General features: G+C 55.0%; 1 protein-coding gene across 1 annotated transcript in view; it reads right to left on the reverse strand.

Moving 5' to 3' along the window:
• Positions 1-1,246: 1,246 nt before the first annotated feature.
• Positions 1,247-23,323, reverse strand: part of ADAMTS16 (ADAM metallopeptidase with thrombospondin type 1 motif 16) — a 146,955-nt gene continuing 124,878 nt past the window's right edge. The window contains exons 18-22 of the mRNA XM_040630187.1: positions 13,380-13,581; positions 13,027-13,221; positions 11,331-11,555; positions 2,904-3,051; positions 1,247-2,522 (exon numbers count right to left, since the gene is read on the reverse strand). Of these exons, the coding sequence (XP_040486121.1) occupies positions 2,407-2,522; positions 2,904-3,051; positions 11,331-11,555; positions 13,027-13,221; positions 13,380-13,581 (886 nt within the window). The 3' untranslated portion in view covers positions 1,247-2,406. The remainder of the gene's footprint in view (positions 2,523-2,903; positions 3,052-11,330; positions 11,556-13,026; positions 13,222-13,379; positions 13,582-23,323) is intronic.

The raw sequence follows: 23,323 nt of genomic DNA on the forward strand, positions 1-23,323 counted from the left end.
GGAGCCAAGCTCCCCCTGCTCTGCCTGCCTGTCCTGATACAGCGCTTTGCCGTTTCCGATGGAACATGAAGTCCTCGAAGGCAGAACCACGTCTGCCCGATTTTTGCCCCCTTCCCACAACCAGACAGCAGATGTCCAATGAAGGGTCACTGGAAACAGTCCTGGAGGGTTACTGGAAATCTGTAGAAGGCCAGAGGTCTGGGGAGGGGCCCAGGGTCTTGGTGGATCAACAAGCCCCTCGTGTGTTAGAACGAGCTGCCTGAGTCCCGCACAGTCGCAGCCCAGCCTCCTCTGGCCGGGACACCAGCAAGCGCTGCGTCCATTCTCAGTCTCACCTTCCTGTCTGTGAGTGGGGATTAGGCTTCTGTCCCCACGGGTGGGCCATGTGCCAGCGGAGGCTTGCTGAGCCGCCTCAGCAGCTGGGGCTGTCTGCGGGCCGGGGAGGTGCGGAGGGTGACTGGGACGTTCCATGGTGCCCCATGAGGGCTGGTTTAATCCAGGCCAAGGGGGGTGCTGTGGTGGTGGGTGCCACACGGCGACGTGCCTCAGCTCCGGTGCTTACCCGTTTGGTCAAACACTAGACCGATTTGCTGTGAAGGTATATTTCACATGTGATTAACACTTAACGGTCAAATCAGCAGCCTTTGAGTAAAGCAGATGATCCCCCAGAACGTGGGTGGGCCTCACCCAATCCGTTGAAGGCCTTAGGAGCAAAGACTGAGGTTTCCCTGAGAAGGCATTTGGCCTCAAGACTGCAACACAGAAACCCTGCCTGCTTTCCAGCCTTCTGCCCTACAGAGTTCGGATCTGCCCACCCCCATCATCATGTGAGCCAAGTCCCAAAATAAATGTCCCTTCTCTCTCTATAGAACACCCACTGTTTCTGTTTCTGTACAGAACCCTAATAAAGCAGGAATCACAGGGTCAGGGGTCACCCTTGCATTAATTCTGCCCAGGGAGGCTCTGCCCACTCAGGTTCCAGTGGAAGCTGCAAAAACCTTGGTCCCTGGGCTGTGTGGCCCCAGTGTCCTGCCCGCCCCTACCCTGGCCACCTCCATCCCCGCTCACCTGCTCTCTTCCCTGTAGCCTCCTCATTTAGGGGCACGCTTTGTCCTCAGACCAGTTCCAGCACTTTCTCCTGGATTCCAGGGCCCCAACTCTGTCCACGGACCAGTTCCCTGACTCCGTGCCAGGCCCCCGATCTCAGGTGCAAAACTCGTGAGGAGTCAGCAGACCACAAGCAAGCGGCACCATATAACATTTATTATAAAACTTCAGCAAATATAAATATCCGGGTGGTCCCCGGAATGGAGCCATGTGGAGGAAGGACAATGCCGAGCAGCACCGACCCTGAGCAGGGTGTCGGGGGCCTGCATGCGGCTCCATCCGGGAATGCTGCCCTTCTTTCGGAACGGGTCTTACAGAACCACCAGAATTCACAGGAAAAAATTCAAAAACAGCACAACACAGGCAAAGGAAACATGGGGTTCTGAGGGTCACCACGTCCGCAGACGTCCGCCGGGCCAGGACAGCCAGCACCCCACCGGGACAGCAGGGGTGCAGCGTAGCTGGTCGCTCTCTGACTCTGGTGTAACCCGTGATTCTGTCATTTCAGAGAGAAGCATTAAGGAACGGGCTGGAATAGAGATGCGCGCTTGTCAATAACGAAGGGTAACACGCAGGATAGGAAAGTTCTCTCCTCCCTCGCATGAGTCTGAAAGGGACCAGAGTCTGAAGCACCGTAGCAGGATTTCGTGTTTCCCGTTTCCAGAGGCGAAGTCTCCAGTTGGGACCGGGGTCCGGAGTCCAGCCTCCCCACCGGTCTGGCAGGTGCCCCTTCCAGGGGCCACGGGCTCTTGTCCCAGCAGAGAGAAGCCGGGCTGCCGGGGCGGGAAGAGGGGGCCCTGGGGACGCCAGCCGGGAGCTGTCCCAGCCAGCTGCTTCTCCGGAGGGAGGCTGCTTAGTCGGACCCGGGGCAGGGCCTCGAGGGGGGCGGAGGCCGGCGTACTTAGTGGCAGATCTGTCGTACTTATTCCTAATTTCACGGCCTTTCCTTCTTTCTCCACATATGCAGCGTTTAGCAAGTTCAGCTCCTTCTGTCTTTCTGATTTGATTCAGCTCAAGTGCAAGGAGCATGACTCAGGCCGCCTCCGTGCTTCACCCGAACACGTGTGCGTGCGCGCCCAGGCAAGCCTTCAGACCCGAGACCTGCACGCGCGCGCGCCCACACACACACACACACACACACACACACACACACACACACACTGTCCTATCGGAGAGCCGGACCCAGCTCTTCCTCCCCGGCTCGCGTCCTCCTCGGCCGTGTTCGATGCCCGCCGCGCAGCTGGAGTGGGCTGAAGGCACGGCACCTCTCTGTCCGCCCTGGGCACGGCCGCCCGGGCCTCACAGGTTGGAGGCTGAGCACGTCTTGCAGCACCGCTCTCCGTAGAACTGGTGACTGCACATCCCGTGCTGGGGCACCAGAGAGCACCAGGGGAAGTGGTCTCTGCAGGCACCATCTGAAACGCAGCAAAGGCCGAGTCAGCCCGGGGGCGGGGCGGGGGGGCACGGCTCCGAGGCTGCGGAGGGCGGCCCTCTAGGGAAGATGCGGCCCTGTGCGAGTGGCTGTTTCCACAAGGCCCCCCTAGGAAGGTCCCTCAGGACTGGCGTGTCCTTCCTTCTGTGTGGCACCCGCCCACTTAGAGACACTGGGGACGACAGCCGGGCCACCTGCTACCGAACTTCAGTTGTTCCTTCTCTGAAAGACAGCAAGACCCCAACACCAGGGCTTTCTAACCACGGACACCCCACTTCCTCGGGCCCACTAAGGAACCGCTCCAGACACGGGACAGCCCCACCCCGAGATGCCAAGGCCAAGCCGAGGGGCTCCAGATACTCACCTTTCTTCTCTGCGATGGGGCAGAAGTGGGTGTTGCAGGCCAGGGAGGCGGTGGGCTTCTGGTGCACGAAGCAGCCCAAGGCCGGCCGGCCCCCCGCCAGGCACTGCACGGCCCTGGTCTGCACGCCGCCCCCACAGCTGGCCGTGCACTGCGAGAAACACATGCACAGAGGTCATCCGGGGCTGCCGGGTCCCGGGGCAGCCTCTCTTCCAAGCCTCCCCTCCACCCGGACTCCACAGTGATTGTGAGGAAGCAGACCAGATTCTGGATTAATCCCCGGTGTGGACAGAGGGGGCAAGTACTGGAGGTCTAAAATGCTCTTGACTGGTCCATGTCTCATAAACACAAGGAAACTGGAGCATATCTGGGGGTACCAAGATCATTCCCTGCACCCACCCAGGCTCTGTGGCTGGCACCAGAAACAATGCCCTTCATGGAAGGTCATCACCCCGGCACCCTTTCTGGGGCTCTTGCCGGGGAAACCTTAACAAGCCAGCTCCCACAGAGGCATGATAAAACGAAGTCCCCTCTAGACCCCAGTTCCCAGACTCTGGGTGCCTGCCTGGAGGTGGCAACAGCAGCCTCCTGGGCTCGCTGGCATCCTCCCGCGGGCATGGCTCTGGAACACATAGTCCCTGGCACTCTGAGCAGGTTAGCATAGCGGAGCTGGGGCACAGAGGAGCTGCACGGTTCGGTCGTCCTTCACCAGGCTGCCAGGCTCACAGCCTACAGACCATGTGTGTGGGTCCATCTGAGCTCAACGGTGGGCAAGACATCGGGGGACGGGCCACCAGAGAGACGGAGGAACCCAAACCAGCAAGCACTGATCTGTCCAAACAGAGAGCTGCTTGACGTCTAGACTGAATTATGTAAATTGTGCTCCAACAAGGTTCCTCGTTCAAAAATGTCAAGAATGCAGGCAATTAAGGAGCACCTGCAAGAAGAGGGGTCAGATACCACTGTGGGCGTCTGGTGCGTGGCTGGGATGCTAAATCCTGTAAAATGCAAGGATAGATCGGTGCGGAACCAGCCCGTCCACGGCACAGGCGGCTTGCCAAAACGCACAAGACGGCACGCCATCACCCCATTCGAGCAAGTGCGGTTAGCAAAGCCTGTGGCTGCCTTCCCACAGCTGGAGTCGGCCTGCAAGGCAGCAGCCAGCTGTTCCCCTGCTTCTTTCCCAGGACCCACCGCGAGCAGAGCCTTGCAAGGCAGCTTTTCAAACCCCGTGGGGTAGGGGCTCCAACGGAGCGGGTAAACATCTCTGTCAAGTCAGAGTCCGGGAAACTCATAGGCTAAAGGAATTGTTCTTTCTTGTCTCCTCTTTAGCTAAAGGATGGCAGGGCCCCCAGAGGTGAAGATGCAGGGCTCCAGCTGATAAGCACGTGAGTCTGGAACATGTCCGTGAGGCTTACCCCTTCCCTACAAAACCAACATCAGCTAAAGCTGTCAACAACTCAGGTTCAATATATGGCTGTAGTAATCAGAAAAAAAAAGAACGGTGTGGGCAGATTTCGTGTCTGGCTTCGGAATTAGCAGGCTCATCGATGATGGAGTCAGACGTTCCCTGCTGCCTACTGCGTCTATCTGAACGTCCCGCGGCAGCCCAGGTCTGGCTTTGCACTCTGCCCTCCGAGCGCCTCCCAGCTGTGGCCGGCTGAGACCTTGAGGAAGGCCAGCTGCACTGGCCCGGGGCTCAGCTGCTCACTGGTCACATCTGCATCTGTACACGTCCACGACCTCGCTGCCCACGCCGGAGCCCCCATCATCGGCAGCAGCGGGGGCAGAATCCCAGCCTTGCTGACAACGTGTCTCAGTTGAAAACCAAGAGATCTAGCCATCATTTTAACCACTTAAAATCACGAGGAAGGGATTGATTCTTTGTGTCCTGGACCCATTTATTCACAGCCGGAATCTCTCACCGGCCAGGTGCCAGGCGCCAATCTAGGCACCGGATACTGAGTGCTGGACACAAGGGAGTCGCCCCTCTCTGGGATTTACTGTCCCTACTCAAACTGCGATCCTTCACACTCCAGGAAGAGAGGCTCCAGGACTTGGATCTGGAAGTCAAAGCTGATGGCGTCTTCCTCAGCTCGATGGGGTTTAACCTGAGCATTTTAGGTAATTCTTCCTGCAGATGGCAGGACGCAGGTGGCCAGTGTGCTGCAGGGACGGAGACCTGCCCTTGTCCACCTACCTACACACGGTGACGACCGCCGTGGCCATCTGTCCAGACCCCAAGGCTGCTGGCTCCACCCCAGGTCAGCGGGTCTCAAAGCCGATGTCAAACACCTGCTGGACCCGCCCCAAACCTGGAGCTTCGGCAGCCCGGGTGGAACCTGAGACCCCGCATTTCTAAGCACGGCTCTTTAGCTGTGGGCCGGGCCATGCTCGCAGAGCCCTCGCTCTAGCTGACCACAGCCATGTCGGCAAATGCCTTTCCCTCTCATCTTTTTGTTTTTGGAGCCGACTCCTGCCACATCAAAGTCTGCCAAGAGCACGCACGGAGCCAGTGCATGGCACGTCACCAGGTGAGCCGGCCATCTCACAAAGAGGCCAAGACTTCCCGTGTAGGCCTGGGCAGTCACTGTCACTTGGCAGCCGCATGGACTGCTGCCCCCCTGGCCACCTGGCTTACTTCTGCCCACCTCTCAGTGTCCCTGCTGTAGACGCAGGAGGACCGGGGACCCCCACTCTAGGGGGGCTCTTCTCGCCTTCAGCCCTGGTAGGGCCGTCACCAGAGTTCTGCAACATTCATGAATGTGTTTATGGTCTGTGTCTCCTGCTGCTGCCCAAAGTCCCCGGGGCAAGGACGGCCCATAGGTGGGCAATTCTGAAGAGGCAGCAAGGAAGCTGCAGCCCCCCTGTGCGGGTGGGTGCAGAATGCGAAGCAGGACCGTCACCCTCTGAAGAGCATCCCCGGGCTGCTCCGTCTATGGCCTCCAGCCTCTTCCAGGTCCTTGGACCCCTCCTTTGCTTCTCGTCCTTCACCTCCGCATGCCTGCCTCCCTCATACAAGGCCTGAGGCCATGCACAGCTGAGCCAGGGCTCTTTCCAAGACGGCCAGACTAGGGGATCAGCTGTGGTCCAGGGGGCGGGTCCCCCCACCCCGAGGTCAGCAAGTAGGGTCTTCTTGCCATTCCAGGATTAAACAAGCTTGCCAAATGTGACGGCACCTCCTGGGAGCCCTCCCTGCTGACTGCCCTCGGAGATGGCCCCTGCGGGTGTGTCAGTCTCAGACTTCCCCAGGGTCTGAGTGGCGACCTGCGAAGCACGCACTTTCCAGAACACTGAAATCCTGAAAACCCTCTCCCTTCTGGACTTCTTCTGTTTCAGGAACAATCCGTGTATTTTGAGACATCCCGCACCAGAGTGGCTACATACGTTCTGAAGAGATGAGTGCAGAAAACCGATCGTCACTCTCAGTCACTATCAAAAATCCAAAGAGATGCATTTTTAAAATAACGTTTGCCTCTGGGTTTGTTTGAAATTACAGGGATGATTGTGTGTCACTGGCCCTGACGGCAAAAGGCTGGTGATTCCTGCCACTCTGTAGCTCCCGGCTGACACTCTGGCAAAGACACAGATGTAGTGAAAAGAAGGGGCACCTGCACCCCAATGTTCATAGCAGCAACGTCCACAATAGCTAAATTGTGGAAGGAGCCGAGATGCCCCTCAACAGATGACTGGATTAAGAAGATGTGGTCCATATATACAATGGAATATTACTCAGCCATCAGAAAGAACGAATTCTCAACATTTGCTGCAACATGGACGGGACTGGAGGAGATTATGCTAAGTAAGTCAAGCAGAGAAAGACAATTATCATATGGTTTCACTCATATGTGGAACATAAGGAATAGCAGGGAGATCGGTAGGAGAAGGAAGGGAAGAATGAAGGGGGGGTAAACAGAAGGGGGAATGAACCATGAGAGAGTATGGACTCTGAGAAACAAACTGAGGGCTTCAGAGGGGAGGGGGGTGGGGGATTGGGATAAGCCGGTGATGGGTAGTAAGGAGGGCACGTATTGCATGGTACACTGGGCATTGTACGCAAACAATGAATCATGGAACACTACATCAAAAACTAAGGATATGCTGTATGGTGACTAACATGTAAAAAAAAAGTAAAAATGAAGGAAAAAAACCCCAAAAAACAAAAAAAAATAAAAAAAAAACAAAAGCAAATCCTCCANNNNAGCAACCCCCCCACCCCCCCCGCCCCCCCCCCCTTCACGGGACCCAGGAGTGCCACAGGGCTCAGCTCCCAAACTCAGGAGCAGCTAGTAAATAAATCCACTTTCATTCCTGACAGTCAGAGGTCTCACACCTTCCTTGTCCCGATGTGATGACATCTCTCCCCTCCCGGGAGACCCATGAAGGCTCCCTGTATTTGTCTTCTTCCTGCGGCCCTGGGGGCAGGGGGTACTCTCTCTCCAAGTTCACAGCGGCTGCCGACGGAGCACTCCCCAGAGACTTGGGTCTCCTCAGGTCAGGACGAGAGAGTACAGCCCCTGAGGGCCTCAGCATTACAACCTCGGCTCTAAATAAACATAAACGCAGCTGGGAGTTTTTGCACAAATTTAATGGCTTACAAATAGAAACTCCCTCCGACTCCGGGGGCAGCCTGGGCTGCGACCTTATCCAGCAATGTCAGCAAGAAGGTTCTTGTCTCCTTGTGCGCCACCCATGGCTGCAAGACGAAGAGAACGGATCAGCAGCAAATTCTTAGAGGTGGGCCGGCGACTGGGCAGAAGGGCGCAGGGAGCCTGTGTATTCTGTGTGTGCTTGTGTGTGCATGCCCGTGTGTGCATGCCTGTGTGTGCATGCCTGTGTGTGTGCCGTGTGTGTGCATGCCCGTGTGTGCACGCCTGTGTGTGTGCCGTGTGTGTGCATGCCCGTGTGTGCATGCCCGTGTGTGCATGCCTGTGTGTGTGCCGTGTGTGTGCATGCCCGTGTGTGCATGCCCGTGTGTGCATGCCTGTGTGTGTGCCGTGTGTGTGCATGCCTGTGTGTGCACGCCTGTGTGTGCATGCCTGTGTGTGTGCCGTGTGTGTGCATGCCCGTGTGTGCATGCCCGTGTGTGCATGCCTGTGTGTGTGCCGTGTGTGTGCATGCCTGTGTGTGCATGCCCGTGTGTGCATGCCTGTGTGTGTGCCGTGTGTGTGCATGCCTGTGTGTGCATGCCCGTGTGTGCATGCCTGTGTGTGTGCCGTGTGTGTGCATGCCTGTGTGTGCATGCCCGTGTGTGCATGCCTGTGTGTGTGCCGTGTGTGTGCATGCCTGTGTGTGCATGCCCGTGTGTGCATGCCTGTGTGTGTGCCGTGTGTGTGCATGCCTGTGTGTGCATGCCCGTGTGTGCATGCCTGTGTGTGTGCCGTGTGTGTGCATGCCTGTGTGTGCATGCCCGTGTGTGCATGCCTGTGTGTGTGCCGTGTGTGTGCATGCCTGTGTGTGCATGCCCGTGTGTGCATGCCTGTGTGTGTGCCGTGTGTGTGCATGCCTGTGTGTGCATGCCCGTGTGTGCATGCCTGTGTGTGTGCCGTGTGTGTGCCGTGTGTGTGCATGCCCGTGTGTGCATGCCTGTGTGTGTGCCGTGTGTGTGCCGTGTGTGTGCATGCCCGTGTGTGCATGCCTGTGTGTGTGCCGTGTGTGTGCCGTGTGTGTGCATGCCCGTGTGTGCATGCCTGTGTGTGTGCCGTGTGTGTGCATGCCTGTGTGTGCATGCCCGTGTGTGCATGCCTGTGTGTGTGCCGTGTGTGTGCCGTGTGTGTGCATGCCCGTGTGTGCATGCCCGTGTGTGTGCCGTGTGTGTGCATGCCTGTGTGTGCATGCCCGTGTGTGCATGCCTGTGTGTGTGCCGTGTGTGTGCATGCCTGTGTGTGCATGCCCGTGTGTGTGCCGTGTGTGTGCATGCCCGTGTGTGCACGCCTGTGTGTGTGCCGTGTGTGTGCATGCCCGTGTGTGCCTATGACGGTGTGTGTGCATGCCTGTGTGTGTGCCGTGTGTGTGCATGCCCATGTGTGTGCATGCCTGTGTGTGTGCATGCCTGTGTGTGTGCCGTGTGTGTGCATGCCTGTGTGTGCATGCCCGTGTGTGTGCATGCCTGTGTGTGTGTGCCCATGTGTGCATGCCCATGTGCACATATGCCCAGTGCTTGTGCACACGTGTGCGCCTGTGTGCTTGTGTTCGACACAACGTCAGCACGACTGCAGTCACAGCTGCAATACTGATCATCAGTAACACGGCTGCTTGCCCCTCAGAGCCTCTGGGTTTCCAGGTCAGTTGCGCACGGTCCTGGTGAAGAACCCCCGGAACAAGCCAGGGCCCCCAGCTCCTGCAATGAGGACGCACTCCCATCTCTGTCATGTAGACAGCCCAACAGGTGTTCCCACGTAAGTCACTCCCAGACCCAATCAGCACGTGAACCACCTAAGCCCAAATGACCAAAATGATCTAAGTCAGACCTACCGGGCAACCACCACAGAAAGTGATGATACGCAGAGCCGTTTAAATCAACAGAAACCCTAAGGATCACATAATAGAAACCGTGATCTTTCGACTATGACAAGAATAAGCCTGTCTGGGGGCAGAGTTCAGCCAGGCACTGGCCATCTGTTATGGCCGACAATCTCCCCCAGTTCGGGGGCACAGCCTTGAGTACCAGCACTGACAGCAAACATACCCTTTGCGTTCTTACTCCCCAAAATGTATAGTCTCGGATCGTAATAGATGAGTCACTGGATAAAAACTTCAGGCAGCTTATGATAAAGATGACTTCTTAGACAAACACATTGACCGTTTCAGACTGGAGAAAGATGTATGCAAGATGTATTTTAGGTTTGGGGTTCAACGAAATGATGATAAACCTCTGTTTTTCTAAATTTTCCCAAAGTCTCCAAATTAAGCACAGCGGCTGAAGGCTGGCTCCGCCGAAGCTGGGGAGTGGCCTCCGCGTTGGGAGTCCCTGTTGGCAGAGGGACAATGGTCTCAGGAACCACGTCTCTGTGCCTCTGACCCACACTTCCCGAGGGACAGAGAGAGTACGACCTCTGCCCCGGAGAAAACCCCAACTCTTCACTCATCCCTTGCTTCACCTCACGGCAAAGACTGGGAGCTCACGAGAAAATGAGAGGGGTTTCCCACTTGGGAAAATGTAGTTATGGATACATTTTGTCTACTTAAAACAGAAAATGCTTGAGAGGGATATGGTTCATATGCCTCCCGCTCCAGTCACTTAAGCAGAACAATCTCTTTATTCTGTTATGTTCGGTTAGTCACCTCACAGGACATCGCTAGTTTTTGATGTCGTGTTCCATGATTCATTGTCTGCCTATAACTCCCAGTGCTCATTACAACACAGGCCCTCCTGAACGCCCATTTCTCATTTAAACACTTTTGGGAGACGGGCTCATATATTTCTAAATGCAAGCGTTCAGGGCACCTGGACGGTGGCTGCCACCACACACCCATCATACGCCATCCCTCTGTCTCCTCTACCTTCATCTTTCACAAAGAGGAGAGTCAGAGACAGGCCACCATGTGCAAATGAGAAAGAGCTCCTTCCCGTGGTTCTTCTCCTCTGGCCGGACCAACAGACTACAGAGTCAGAAAACGCTCCCCGCTCCTGCATACGGGGCTGGATGGGGGTGAGCACCCGTCTCTCCTGGGCAGAGAAGCGGAGACCAGACTCCTCGGGGTCTGGCCAGTGGGAGGGGCTCAGGATGCCTGTGCCCCACAGCCCTCCGGCCTGGGCCTGGGCGCACCCCGAGCCAAGAGCAGAAAGAGCAGCGGGAGCAAGAGCAGTGAGGGGACCCGGGACAGGCAGGAATCAGGGAGCACGGGCGGAGGAGCAGAACAATGGGCAGGGAGGGCAGCCAGGCCCCAGGATGAGGACTGCCAGGAATCTAAAGCAGGAAACGGGGCGAGGTAAGAGACACTTAACAACACCAACAGAATTCTCCCTGAGTGGAAGGTGGTGTGGACGGAGGAAGGGGTGGGAGCACGAAGAGCCCGGGCAGGCCTGGACAGTCTGGGGTGCTCCACCACCTTCCCACATGCACGGCCTCAGGGTTCCGGGGCCAGAACGTACAGTCGCTGACTTAGTCCAGATCCTGTCCTTTTTCCCCGTTCGCATGCGTCTCTGGGGACGTCTGCCCAGCTTTTATAGAAAACGAGACACGTTTTCCCACACTTAATTGGGTGACGATTTAGAACATGGTACACGGGCCGTGGACTCCAGCCTTGGAGAGCTGCACCCATGCCCAGGAACATGGGCCCCATACCCAGTCTGGAGAGAAAGGTCAGGACCTGGCTCAGTGGGTTTGGGGATACACACTCACAGAAAGTTCCCCACCTACACCAGCAGCCAGCTCCCAGAACAGGAGGCTATGCCGACCTCTCTGCGGGAACTGAGTGCCACCCTACCTGAGACCAGGGCGAGGCAAACCAGCTGGCTCGAGGGGGGCCTGTGGCTGCATGCAGGGGGTGCCTGGGGCAGGGAAACAGGGCACAGGCGCGCTCCAGCTCCACGCCGGGCTGCGGCAGATGCAAGCACTTCTTGGAGGCCAGCTCTCGGTATTTCCCAGAAACGTGCTTTTCAGCACACCTTAAGAATCTTTTCTGTGTTCCTCTTTCACACGTAACAGAGCACTAAAATAAAAACAAAAGACGGGAGTGAAAAATATTTCTTTGCTGGTGGCTGTCTTTTATATCCTCCGAGAGCCACATTGTCTTCCGCTTATATCTGCGTGAACATTAACGGAAGTGTGAAAATTCAACGAGATTTATTAGACCTTGGCATTTCATATCTATGTTTTAAAAAGGAGGATCTTAAGGGGCCGGGCACATATAGACCATGAAGGGTGTAGCTCTGAAGCTATCATTTCACCACGAAGCTAAAATGCTGGGTTGCAGCTGATACTGGAAAGTGCAGAAATCTAATACACAAGACAAGACCGAACCCCAGGGCCCCATGGAGCAGCACCAGGCAGCTGTGGCATGACGCTGGCCCCCAGAGCAGGGGCAGCCGGAGGACACCAGGGCTCACAAACCTCCCTCCGAATGCCGAGTGAAGGGAGCAAGCATGCTCTGAGCATGAATCCATCCTTTCCCCACCAGGGAGTGCTCGGAGCCCGGGCTGTGGCTCACGCGGTCCCCAGGCAAACCACGGACCACGAGGGGGACGCAGGACTGCAGCCAGAGCACATGAGAGCGATGCACGCGGCGGCACCGCAAGGCCGAGCTCTGAGGGTCTTGGGAGAGAGGTCCGGGCTTCAGGCATTGATGCCTCGAGCTCGCAGAGTGGGAGGTGCTGAGCCCGGTGGGTGATTGCATCCGGCTCAGTGTCTGCAGATGACGTAAACGGAGGAGCCCAGGTGGCGACACCTGCCCAGGTTCCGGCCTCACGCCCTCGTGCGCTGCTTACAGTTGTGCTTTGAGCGTCCCTGGCACTATGGAGCAGACGGCGCCGGGAGGCTCCCCTCTGTGGCTTGCTGGGAGAAACTCTGGCATGTGCGTGTGCGTGAAATGGTCAGGGTGAAGACCTTCCACCGGGACACCACCCACAGATGGTACAGTGCGGTGGCTTCCTTCCTATGGGCTCGGACTCCTGTCAGCATGATGAGTGTCCCCCACTTGTCCTGGCCTCAACACTCAGTGAGCGATGGCCTCGTGGATGCCGCTGGGTGACATGCTTGGAGGATGTGATTGGAAAGCCCCGAGCATGCCCCGCAGAGGAGCGCTGTGAAGGGGCTGAAGCCCAGGAGTGGCCTGAGCGGCGGAACCGGACTCGGAGGAGGAAGGGGTGAAGGAAGAGAAGCGGGAAGCAGCGAGGCCAGGTGAGGGGAGGCAGCCCCCAGGTGAGAGCTGGCGACCCGGTTCCAGCTGGACCGGGCGCATGTACCTGGGACCGGCAGCACCTAGGCGGGACTAGCAGAACCTAGCTGGGACCAGGAGCACCTAGCCAGGACCGGGAGCACCTAGCGGGACCAGGCGCATGTCCTTGGGACCAGCAGCACCTAGCTGGGACTAGCAGTACCTAGCCGGGACCAGTAGCACCTAGCCGGGACCGGCAGCACCTAGCCGGGAGTGGTAGTACCAAACCCTGAATGGCAGCACCCACCTGGGACCAGGCAGACACAAGCCACTGCAGCTTCTTGTGCTTATGGCAGCGCTTGAGCAGACAGACTTCGTGGGTCCGGGGCTTGGGCTCCGAGCCACAGACGGCATCCGGCAGCAGCTGCGCCCTGGCCGAAGGGTTAGTGCTCTTACAGGCCACGGACCTCTTCCTCCATCCCTTTCCGCAGGTTCGAGAGCACTGTCCGGGAAGACAAGGGGCAGCAACCAGCAAGGAGTCCATCAGACCTAGCCCGGGGGGTCCAACAGCAGGCCCTGCAAGGCTCAGTGAGAATCCAGCTCTGCAATCGCTGGGGGGGGTCCACTGGCTGCCCCCCCACACAACCCTGCCCCACTTACCTCTGCCCAGGGCCCGGTGCTCCAGGCGGGCGGGCAGCTCTGAGAGTGGCAGGCCTGTCGGCTGGAGGGCACGGGCTGCGGACACAGGCTGGCTGCCACCCGCTCCGACACATAGTGGGCCCGTCGTGTGCACTGGACGGGCCGGCTCTGAGTGCCCCCACCACACGTCCGGCTGCAGGTGCTCCAGTTCCCCACCGACCAACTGGGAGGAGACAAAGACACCTCGGTGAGGGGCGCCACCTTTCCTGGAGACACAGCGGTGCTAATCCCACCAACCGCCCACAGGTGCACGGTTATTTCTCATCATTCTCCAAGCCTGTCCTGTCCTGTGGCTTCTCACCTCCTTGATTAGCTGTTCTGGTGGTCATTCTCCCTTCCTCTGCTTTCATTCACCTGCACTTGGAAATGACCCCAACACAGGGTTCTTTTCTCCCCTCTGGCTTGTTTTTAGGTGTCCCCAGACACCTGACTTCAATGTTCTTCGACTTATGTCCCCAAGCCCGTAGCATGCTTAAGCAAATTCCAGATCTGTATTGGTTTCAGTGCACATCTCCAGAAGATAAGGATTGTTTGGTTTTAAAAACATAACCACAATACCATTATGGCATTTAAAAAAATAAACCATGATCCTTTAATGTCATGTTATTCATATTATAATATTATTATTCAATTCATATATTTCATATTATATCATTCAATATTGTATTATTCATGAATACCACGATATTCAGTGTTTCGTCTCCAGCTGGGTCCTGACGCCCTAACTGAAGTCCATCTGCTTGTCGGAAGTCCGGAGTTCGGACAGAGTCTGCTGTTAGCCACGGGCGGGCTGGTCTTTCTTCTCCTTTCCTCTATAGGTTCTTTCTTCATCTGTTCTTCTCTTCCATTTATTGGTTTCAGAAATGATACCACCCACCTTGCGGAGTCTCCACTGCTCTTTCCGATGATCACAGGAGCTGGCAAATTCCATCTGTGTGGTTTTGCTTTGCAAGTTCCTCCGTCCTCTGCACCCCTGTAACTTGGAGCCGGATCCAGAGGCTGGGTCACAGTTAGGCCCCATTCATTTATGTATGTATTTCTTGTATGATGACCTCAGATGTGATAACTTCCAGTAGGAGGCCCGGAACGTCTGGTCAACTTTCTTTGAACTTGTTAGAAGCTGTAGAGAATATTCTCTCCCAAAGCAACTTTTTTTCCTCTTTCCTAAGGATGAAAGTATTTCTTGTTGACATGCATGTCGGCAGCTGACGGAGGTGGGATGGACCCGTCCGGGCTCGGCACCGTTGGGTGTCAGATAAGCCTGCGACGGTCTACAAAGCACCTCCTGGCTTTGCACAAACCCATCGCAGGAGGCCCTAAGGTGCATGCTCTGGGGCAGGAGGTCATTGGAGGCAGGAGGGATAGAAGTGAAATGTGGCCCAGGGACAAGGTTCTGGTGGTGAGAAGGCCTTGGGCTCCCTCCAGGTGGCTGCCATTTGGCCTCCAAGAGGATGTGATGATTCTCACTCTTATGTATCTTCCCATTCAGGGCGTTCAAGCAAAAACTGGAAATTCTGCAGGTAAGTTGGAACCCAAGGGGCTCCATGCTGCGGGTTGTGGGAAATCTGCCGTGAAGGGCCAGGGGCAGCGTGGTCTTCGTTACTTGGCGGCATGGTGTGCCCGTCCTGCAGCGAGGAGCACAGAGGGCCAGCCACGCTTCCTGGGGCCACATTCCCAGCCTGTCAGCGTGGGTCATGATGCAGGGACATCCCGGGACAGTTGCGCCCGGGGAGCACCTGTGAGCCTGACCCTGGCTGAACCCACGAGGGGCTTCTGTCCACTCAGCAGCCGTCTCTGAGTACGAGTTAATGCAACCATGATTTTCTCCTGAATCTTGGGGTAAAACAGGATTTGTGAAGATGCCCTGCTTTGTCCTTTGGCTTTGTGACCCCCCCCCCAACGGACACGCTGTCCCCCGAGAGTCACACTCGGGTCAAGCAGCAGCCAAGAACGCTGCCTGGTGGAGAGTTCATGAGACGCCTCTCGGAAACACCCTGTGCAACGGGAGAGGGTCGGTGAGGACCGAGCAGGGGCCCCGGCTTATGCAGAGAGGGGCACAAAGCAGAAGACGGAGACTGCCCAGAGGGGCACTGGGATTGTGCCTCACACTCCCTTCTGTGTGGTCTCTCTCTGAGCAGGTGTGCACATTGTGTGTAAACACAGGCGAGGGCGGGGAATATATGCAACTCTAAATTCGGCGTTTTACAGTTGGGGTGTGGAGCCTACTTAAATCTAAGAAACTGTTAGAGCCAAGCCGAGCCCAGGAAGACACAACCACATATAATGTAGTATGTTAGGTTCCTGCAACAGAAAAAGAGCATTATGTAAAAACTAAGAAAAACGGAACCTGTGCACTTGACTTAATAATGTATCAATACTGGTTTATTAATTGTAACAATGTTCCAGGCTAATGTAAGATGCTAATAATGAGTAAATTCAGTATGTGTGTTGGGGGGGGTGGGATTATGTAATATGGAACTATCTGCTCTGTTTTTCTAGATATGTCACTTTTTAAAAAAATTAAGTCTATTAATTATTTCACGAATTAATTGTTTCTGTATTCAAGTACTAAAGAGACATTAAAAAAATTCAACAACTAAAACAAAGACTTTGCTTACACAGCAAAGCCTTTATGAATGTATTGTCAGAGTCTCTATGGACCCAAGTGTGGCTGGGAATACCTGGGGACCCAGGTGCGCAAATACGTAAAGGGAACAAGGGCTCCGAGCCCCGGGAGGCCCACGGGCATCAGGACGCTGCACCGGCTGTGCGCGCAGTGCCTGCCGGCAGGTCCGAGCAGAGCGACCCGTACCTTGCCTCACGCTCTCAAAGGGGCCGGGACCCCACCAGCTGTACAGCCAGGACCTGGACTGGTGTGAAAGCTGTGACAAGTGAGGTGGTGAGCGGAGGACGGGGGCTGATGGGGACGGAGGGGCCGAGCCCACGCTGTGTCCCCGCGCTGGCCCCGTGAGGCTCGTCCGTGAGCGCTTCGCCTGTTCCATACTGAGAGTTTCTCCCGAACGGACCCTCCTGTGTCTCTAAGAAAACATAGAAAACCGTAACGCCAAGTGTTAGTCACCTAAAGAGAAACGGCTGGCTTTGTGGGAATTGTTCTAGATCAGCTGTGGAAATGGTTTCATGCTTCAGCGTCAGAGATCAGCTGTTTTCTTTCGTGGGGACGGGACGCATCCTCGGGACGCATGGTCGGTTTCCAGCCCCGGGGCTGCGATGGCTCTGCCTCTAGAGCCTCTGGGTTGCTCTTCTGTTGTTCCCCCCATTGCCTACGTTTGCTCTCCCGACCCCGCAGCCTTGTAAATTCTAATTGGTGTGTCCACACTGGGGCTGCAAAGACATCTTGGCTGCTCTCGGGCTTTTCACACCACCTCGTTTTCTGTCTCCACCATCTTAAGCTGTTCCAACTGGGTTGATCCATTCTCTGCCCTTCTCTTAGCTGCACGTCATTAGGAAATCCTCCACAGCAAAGACCACGCACACGGTGTCTGGGAACGCCAACTGTCTGTTTTGTTTCACAGGCAGAGCTCTGGGGAAATGTGTTGATTTGAGCTCATGAAAGAGTCAAAATCCCCACAAGCTTCTGTGCGGTGTCCAAGGGTTCCAGGAGCAGGGCCAGGTGTGCCTGCTGGCTAACCCGGGCCCATGCCGGCCCCGCTGGGCTCTGCTTTCCCGCAGGCCACCAGCTAGAACAAAGACGGTGTGTGCATTCTGTCGACTCAGGCTCAAAACTTCGTCTCATGAAAGGTCAAAGGACGATCATTAGATTCTCAGTGATGATGACGAAGGGCTTGTTCCCTGAGTCGCTGCTCCTCCATCCAGGCTCCATGGAAAATGGGGAAGAAGAGGCCGAGCACTGGAGCTGGGGAGGACTTCAGCAGCCCGCCTCGGGTCTGGGGAAACTGAGCCCCCAAGAAGCAAAGGCAGCCGTGGATGCAGTTGCAAAGGTGACAGGGAGGGACGGGGCCCCCGGGCTGTTCTCTGCTCAGAGGATGAGCACCCTTCCATCCTCAGATTTCTCTCCGGAGGTGGGGGCACCTCCCTCCTGCTCTCGTCCACATCCATTCAACACCCAGCTCCCTCGATGACGAACACTTCCTCACAGAGGGAGACACGCACAGCAGACAAACCAGCCACCTGCACCAGACTGCAACTGGGACTCCGTACTGATGGATTAGGGGGTCCTCCCTCCACTTTACCGGGTCCAACATCCCAAACTCTCATGCCTGGAGGTGTGCAAAGGGGCTGACGGGACCTCGGACTCTGCCTGTGGCCCAGCCTGAGCTAAGACACAGGTTCCCAAACCTCGGCTGGCTGGTGACGTTCTCGAACTCCCCTGCATTCCTGGTCTCTCCTCCGTCCCACAGGAACCACCAATCAGGGATGGGAGTCAGGAGTGTGGATTTTTACAAAGCCCTTCCTTCCCCAACCTGGTGGCCTGGATGACCAGCAGGGTCAGAAATGCACCTTTAAGAAATGCAACCGCCGTTCTTCTTTGGGACAGTTCAGGGCAGTCCAACACCACCTCCCTCCCCTGCATTCATGCGGAACTTGTGTCACTTCGCGATGAAGAGAATCAGGATACGCCAACAGAACCCGGGGCTGAGGGGCCTGGTCAATAGATTGTTTTGGAGGAAGGCAGATGCTTTCATTCCCTATCAGTGATGAGTTAGAAGCGGCCACCCAGGTTCCCCTGGGGACCGGCGCCCTGGTTTTCAGACTGTGTCCTGAAGCAGGCTCCCAGCCCCAGACCCACGGCCGGGCTGCTGGGAGGGCAACGTCGTGCCAGCTTGGGCTCCTTCACCAAGAAAGACCAGAACCAACGTACTGAGGATCCTCCCGGCTGAGTCTCTGTCTGGGGGGCTCTCTCCATCAGTTCTGCTGTGCTCCGGACACTGGGCATGCTGCCTGCATGGGCTCCTCCCTGCCTCTGGGCCCCTGCCAGCGTCAGAGCGCCCCCTCCTCTACTTGCTCTGAACTGATCCGTCAGACTCATCGGGCCTTTCCGTTCTCCTGGCAAACAGCCCGCCCCCGCCCATACCGTGCTGGGTGCCGGCTGAGTGGGCTGTCCGGGGCTGTCAGCATCCTTCTGCTACCGCCCTGTGACACGGGAGCACCCACGGGACCAGCTGTGACTGCACACGTGGGTCGGCTTCTGCCAGCGGAACTTGTTATTGGAATTATGTAATATAATTGAATTTGGTGTAGCTCGATGAAGCACGAACACGAAAACTGAGAAGCTTGTTTCTATGAACACTAAGTCGAACCTCTGGAATGACTCAGTTGAGACTGGTCATTAACAGAACTGCTGTCAGCTTAGGCGAGGCTGAGGACAAAGTAAGATATGGAGAACAATTAAAAATGTAAAATGATTCTGCACTCGGATGAGGGAGACAAGTTTCACTCTTCTCTTAAAACAAGCTCAAACTGGACACCATCAGTAACGGGCATATGATTGCAGATAATCAACTTAGACCTTCCATAGGCGGTCCTCCTCCCAGGGAGATTTTGGCCATAACTAAAAGAATCCGAAAAAGGATGCATGTTTGTATAGTTTAGGTGAAAATAAAAGTTCAGTGTGTGTGCATATTTTTAAGTGATTTTTCCCTGGCTCTACTTTTTTTCAGGAGTGGGATGAATTAAAGCTTCTCCTCTATCTGGTGAGAACCCCCGAATCCTGCCTGGGGAGCTCCTTGTCCAAACAAACCCCTGCTCACAGAGCATCTCCAGGCGGCAAGAGACAGGAACCCAGAGTCAGCAGTCCCTACCTTGGCCCCTGCTGTCTTATGCCCATTTCAGGCAGGGGAGCCCTCTGGCTTCTTCCCTGCAGCCCCACCCACGTCTCACCAGATCTACTCCTGATTGCCCAGCAAAGCTGTGGCCTCCTCTCCATCTGGCTGAACCCAGGTCTGTGCTGGTTCGTTTCATGTGTCACTTGGCTGGGTCACGCAACCCAGATATTTGGTCAAGCACTATTCTAGGTGATTCTGTGAAGTATGTTTTACATGATGTTAACACTGGAGTCAGCAGACTTTTAATCAGTAGCAGATTGCCCTCCACAGTGTGGGTGGGCCTGGCCCAATCAGTTAAAGACACATGCATTTATTTTGTTGTATTACCTCTAAGTGATTCTCTGACATGGGTAAAAGTAACGTGATAAAGGGATAGTGATGTTGAAAGTATGCCATTTTAGGATATTCATGCTTACGATAATTATTGAGAAAGTTCAGAATTACATTCTAACAATGTGGGGTGAGGATGAAGGAATATGGAAAACAATGCCCCCCAAGGAAAGGAAACTGAATACACTAGTCATAATCTAAAGAAAGGCGAGTGGATGCTATCTCAATTATACGAACCTAAATCAGAGACGGCCCTGGATAGGTGTTCCTCATCTCACCTGAGAACGGAACAAAAGTCAAGACTTCTGATGGAAGAGCATGGCCGTTAGGATCCACAGGGCGAAGGGTTATAAGGGACTAGAAGCTACTGTGAGTCCCTTCCCCAAACCCTGTCTTTCGGGGGGGGGTAGATCCTCGAAGAGCCCCTGAGAGACACCGCCGACACTCGTCGAGTCATGGAAAGGAGGAGGATCTTGGGGCCTCTTAATCCGCTTTTGGGCAACCCCAAAGGGAGGTGGCTTGTCTCTCACTTTGTTCAGAGAATGCGCCCGTGAGGCCACCCACCACGCTTAGACAGGTAGGTAGCTGGCTAGGACATTATACAATTTAGGCAAAAGCCAGCAGTATGAATATGAGCTTGCATATTTATTGACCCTAAATCTAATTTACCTCTTTCTCTAGAGAAACTTTCTTATCCCGAAGATATGCCACTTTCCTCATCGAGAAAGGAGAAGAAAACATGTCATCTAAATTGCTGAGAACACAGATGTGCGAATAAATCCTTTATCCAAATCCCCCTACGAGATGACTGCATACTGATGGTAGGAAGACTGCGGACTTGCGCCCAGTTCAGGGGCAGCGTTTTCTATCAGGATGCTGGCTTGGCGGGGAAGATGTGGTTATCTAGCCCCGCAGCTGGCAAACAGCTGACCAAGGCGCCAGATAGAGAATGTTTCCAGCTGGTGGGCCACAGGGTTCCTGTTGTCACAATTCAAGCGAGCCACGGCAGGGAGAGAGCAGCCAGACAACCTGAAAACACGCGGGCGTGCCCATGGCTCCAGGCAAACCTCACTGACGGCATCAGACGGCATCAGAGGACCCCCGGCACTTGGCCCACGGGCTGGAGTTTGCGGAGCCCAGGTTTAAACTCACTCACGAATACTAGGATCGAACACGTGTGCAGACACCAGGAAGCAATGGGTATTTTTACGGTAGCCACCATGCTTGTACAAGGTAGATGCTTTGGCGTGTTACCCCTATGCTGAGTGCGGCCAAAGCAGATTACTGGCAGGGACGGAACACACTACCCCATTGTGGGAGACAGATGTTAGCCATAAAACAGCAGCAGCAAAAGCAACACGCCCTATGCATTCAATCTCAAAGCTCTAGCCAAATACTTGGGAGTCTGGAAGAGACAGAAAGAGTCCTGCTCAGAGGAAGCAGGGGGCTTTACCCAGCAAGCGGGAGGAACCAGCAGCCCCACACACTCAGGCTGGGAGTCCGACAAAGTCACAGCCAGGCTGCGGCCCCAAGCTCCTGAAAGCTACGGAATCGTGCGGGCCCAGACTGGAACCAGCGAGTCCAGCTCCCCAGCCTGGGCTCTCGCTGTCCTGCCTGCTCTGGGCCCCATGCTGCTCTCAGTGCTTACGCCGATCCATCCATTCACACACACACACTCCAATTACCATCCCCAGCGAAATTCTCATCTTACAGATGAGGAAACTGAGGCCCGGGGTTGGGGAGAGGCTTTGTTGCAGCCCCTCAGGCTCTAGAAGGTCAAGGTCACACAGCTGGTGTGCGGCAGGGCCAGGGAGCCGAGCCCCCGAGCCTACGTTCTTACCCACTCTGCTGTGTGCCGCTCACGGAACAGGGCTGGGAACTTCGAACGGGAGACAGTCTCCACAGTGGCCTCTACAAGGTCTCAGGAAAAATGCATACAGTTAGGGGTTCGCTGGCCGTGACGTATCTCAGTTGCAAATGGCGTGACGCCTATCTATTTCATAACCGCAGACGCACGCTCGCTCCTCTAAGTAGAGGTTGTGTCTTTCCACTTACGGCTGATTATGCGCACAGGGCAGTGTGTGGGAGAGCCCTTAGCGAGTCGGTATTGAACCGGTGTCCACATACTTAGGGCTGTGCTCTTTCCAAACGGTTTTCCCTTCCTTGTCACGACCTCCGATTTCCTATAACACCTGAAAGATCTTTCTCTGCCTCTCAATAAAGCCTGTTTGGCGGTGCTCTGGGGAAAGCCTGTGTATCTCACTTAAACTTAACTATCCATCAACTGACCTGGGTTCATTTTTCTTTCTTTTAAATGAATGACCTTCCCAGAGGAGAAGGTTTAATTCATACGTCAAGGTGCAAAGTGGGACGTAAATCACGGAAGAGTCACCAAGCACTGCGTTCTGACTCCCGTTCTTTGGATCCTCGTTTTCTGGGGGAAGGAGCGTCGCTTCTCCCCTCTGTTACAGAAGCTGAACTCTGCCCACCGTGGCTTCCTCCTTTTCATGAGAAGGATTTAAAATGATGGCCTCACTCCTCCTACGGTTTCAGGCTTTTCTGGCATTTCTGCTTCGGGGTTTCTTGGATGTTCACTCCTAGATAAATACTTTGAAATGATCTTCTCCAGACTCATGAGTCAATTTTCTGAGAATGCTTCCCAGGTGGCCTCGTCCGGAGTCTGGGCCTGGACAGCAGCCACCCAGCACTCAGCAGGGGGATGGGTCAGCGAGAGCCGGCGACAAAGGGCTTCTGTACGGGGTTGCAAGGGACTGTCATCCAGGGGGCTTTAAGAGAGCAACCAAAGAAGCAGATGGAACCCATGTTTGACAAAGATGGAACCTGTAAGCAAAGCGACCCCTGGGACACAATCAATGTCAGTATCCTGCCCAGAGTTTCTGCCACGTTCTTTGCTGTCACCTAGCACAGACAGTAAGAAGGCCGAGGTCACATGGCCACATCAGGTCCACGAGCTGTCCTCTTCACTTCTTGAGTGCTTAGCGTGTGAAATCGAAACAAAACCAGTCATCTCATTTCCTTGTTTCTTGGGTTTAATTTATGAAAGCGGTGATGACAACTGTATGATGGGGAATAAGAGGCATAAGCCTACAGAGAGGGGTCGAGGCAAGAATTCACAAGTAAAGGGCAGACACAAATATGCAGCTTCCACAAAATGATGGCAAGATGTGATTTTTTACGATGATTGCTAAGAATCCCTAAGTTTTATCCGTGAGGCTGTCGAATGGCTCCCACATGCAGGGCCGGGTGTGCAGGCAGCCCGCGCTGTGCACGCGGCTCCTGGCTGGGAGACGCCGTACGGCCAGGCACCCGCCACAAACACATGGTGAGCCCTGGATGTCAGAGTCCTCCTTCTCGACAAGGCTGGAACAATTCCATTCTCCGCAGGAAGGATTTCTCACTGTGGCACTTGAAGATTAATCGGATCCAGGAAATGAACCACAGAGTACAGAGAACAATATTTATGTAACCTGGTGGCTCCCATCCCTGTGAAACCACGTTTTCCAGTTGTAGTCACTCCTCTTCAAGACATCTGCAGATTCGTCTTATTTTCTTACTAAGTCTTAGGAACCCACTGATTGCATGTTATTCCCATCAGGTAGGTCTTCTATGGTATCGAAAGCTGCAAACTTGCTACACATAAACAATTTAATTAAATAATATTGCTAGTTGTTAGTAGAGTTAGCTAATTAAATAATTACTTGGTCACATGCTCTTGTCATCTTTGGAGTCAACGTCCTACTGTAAAGCTTC

Source organism: Ursus maritimus, unplaced genomic scaffold (genome assembly GCF_017311325.1).
Source record: "Ursus maritimus isolate PB19 unplaced genomic scaffold, ASM1731132v1 scaffold_15, whole genome shotgun sequence".
NCBI classification, from domain to species: Eukaryota; Metazoa; Chordata; class Mammalia; order Carnivora; family Ursidae; genus Ursus; species Ursus maritimus.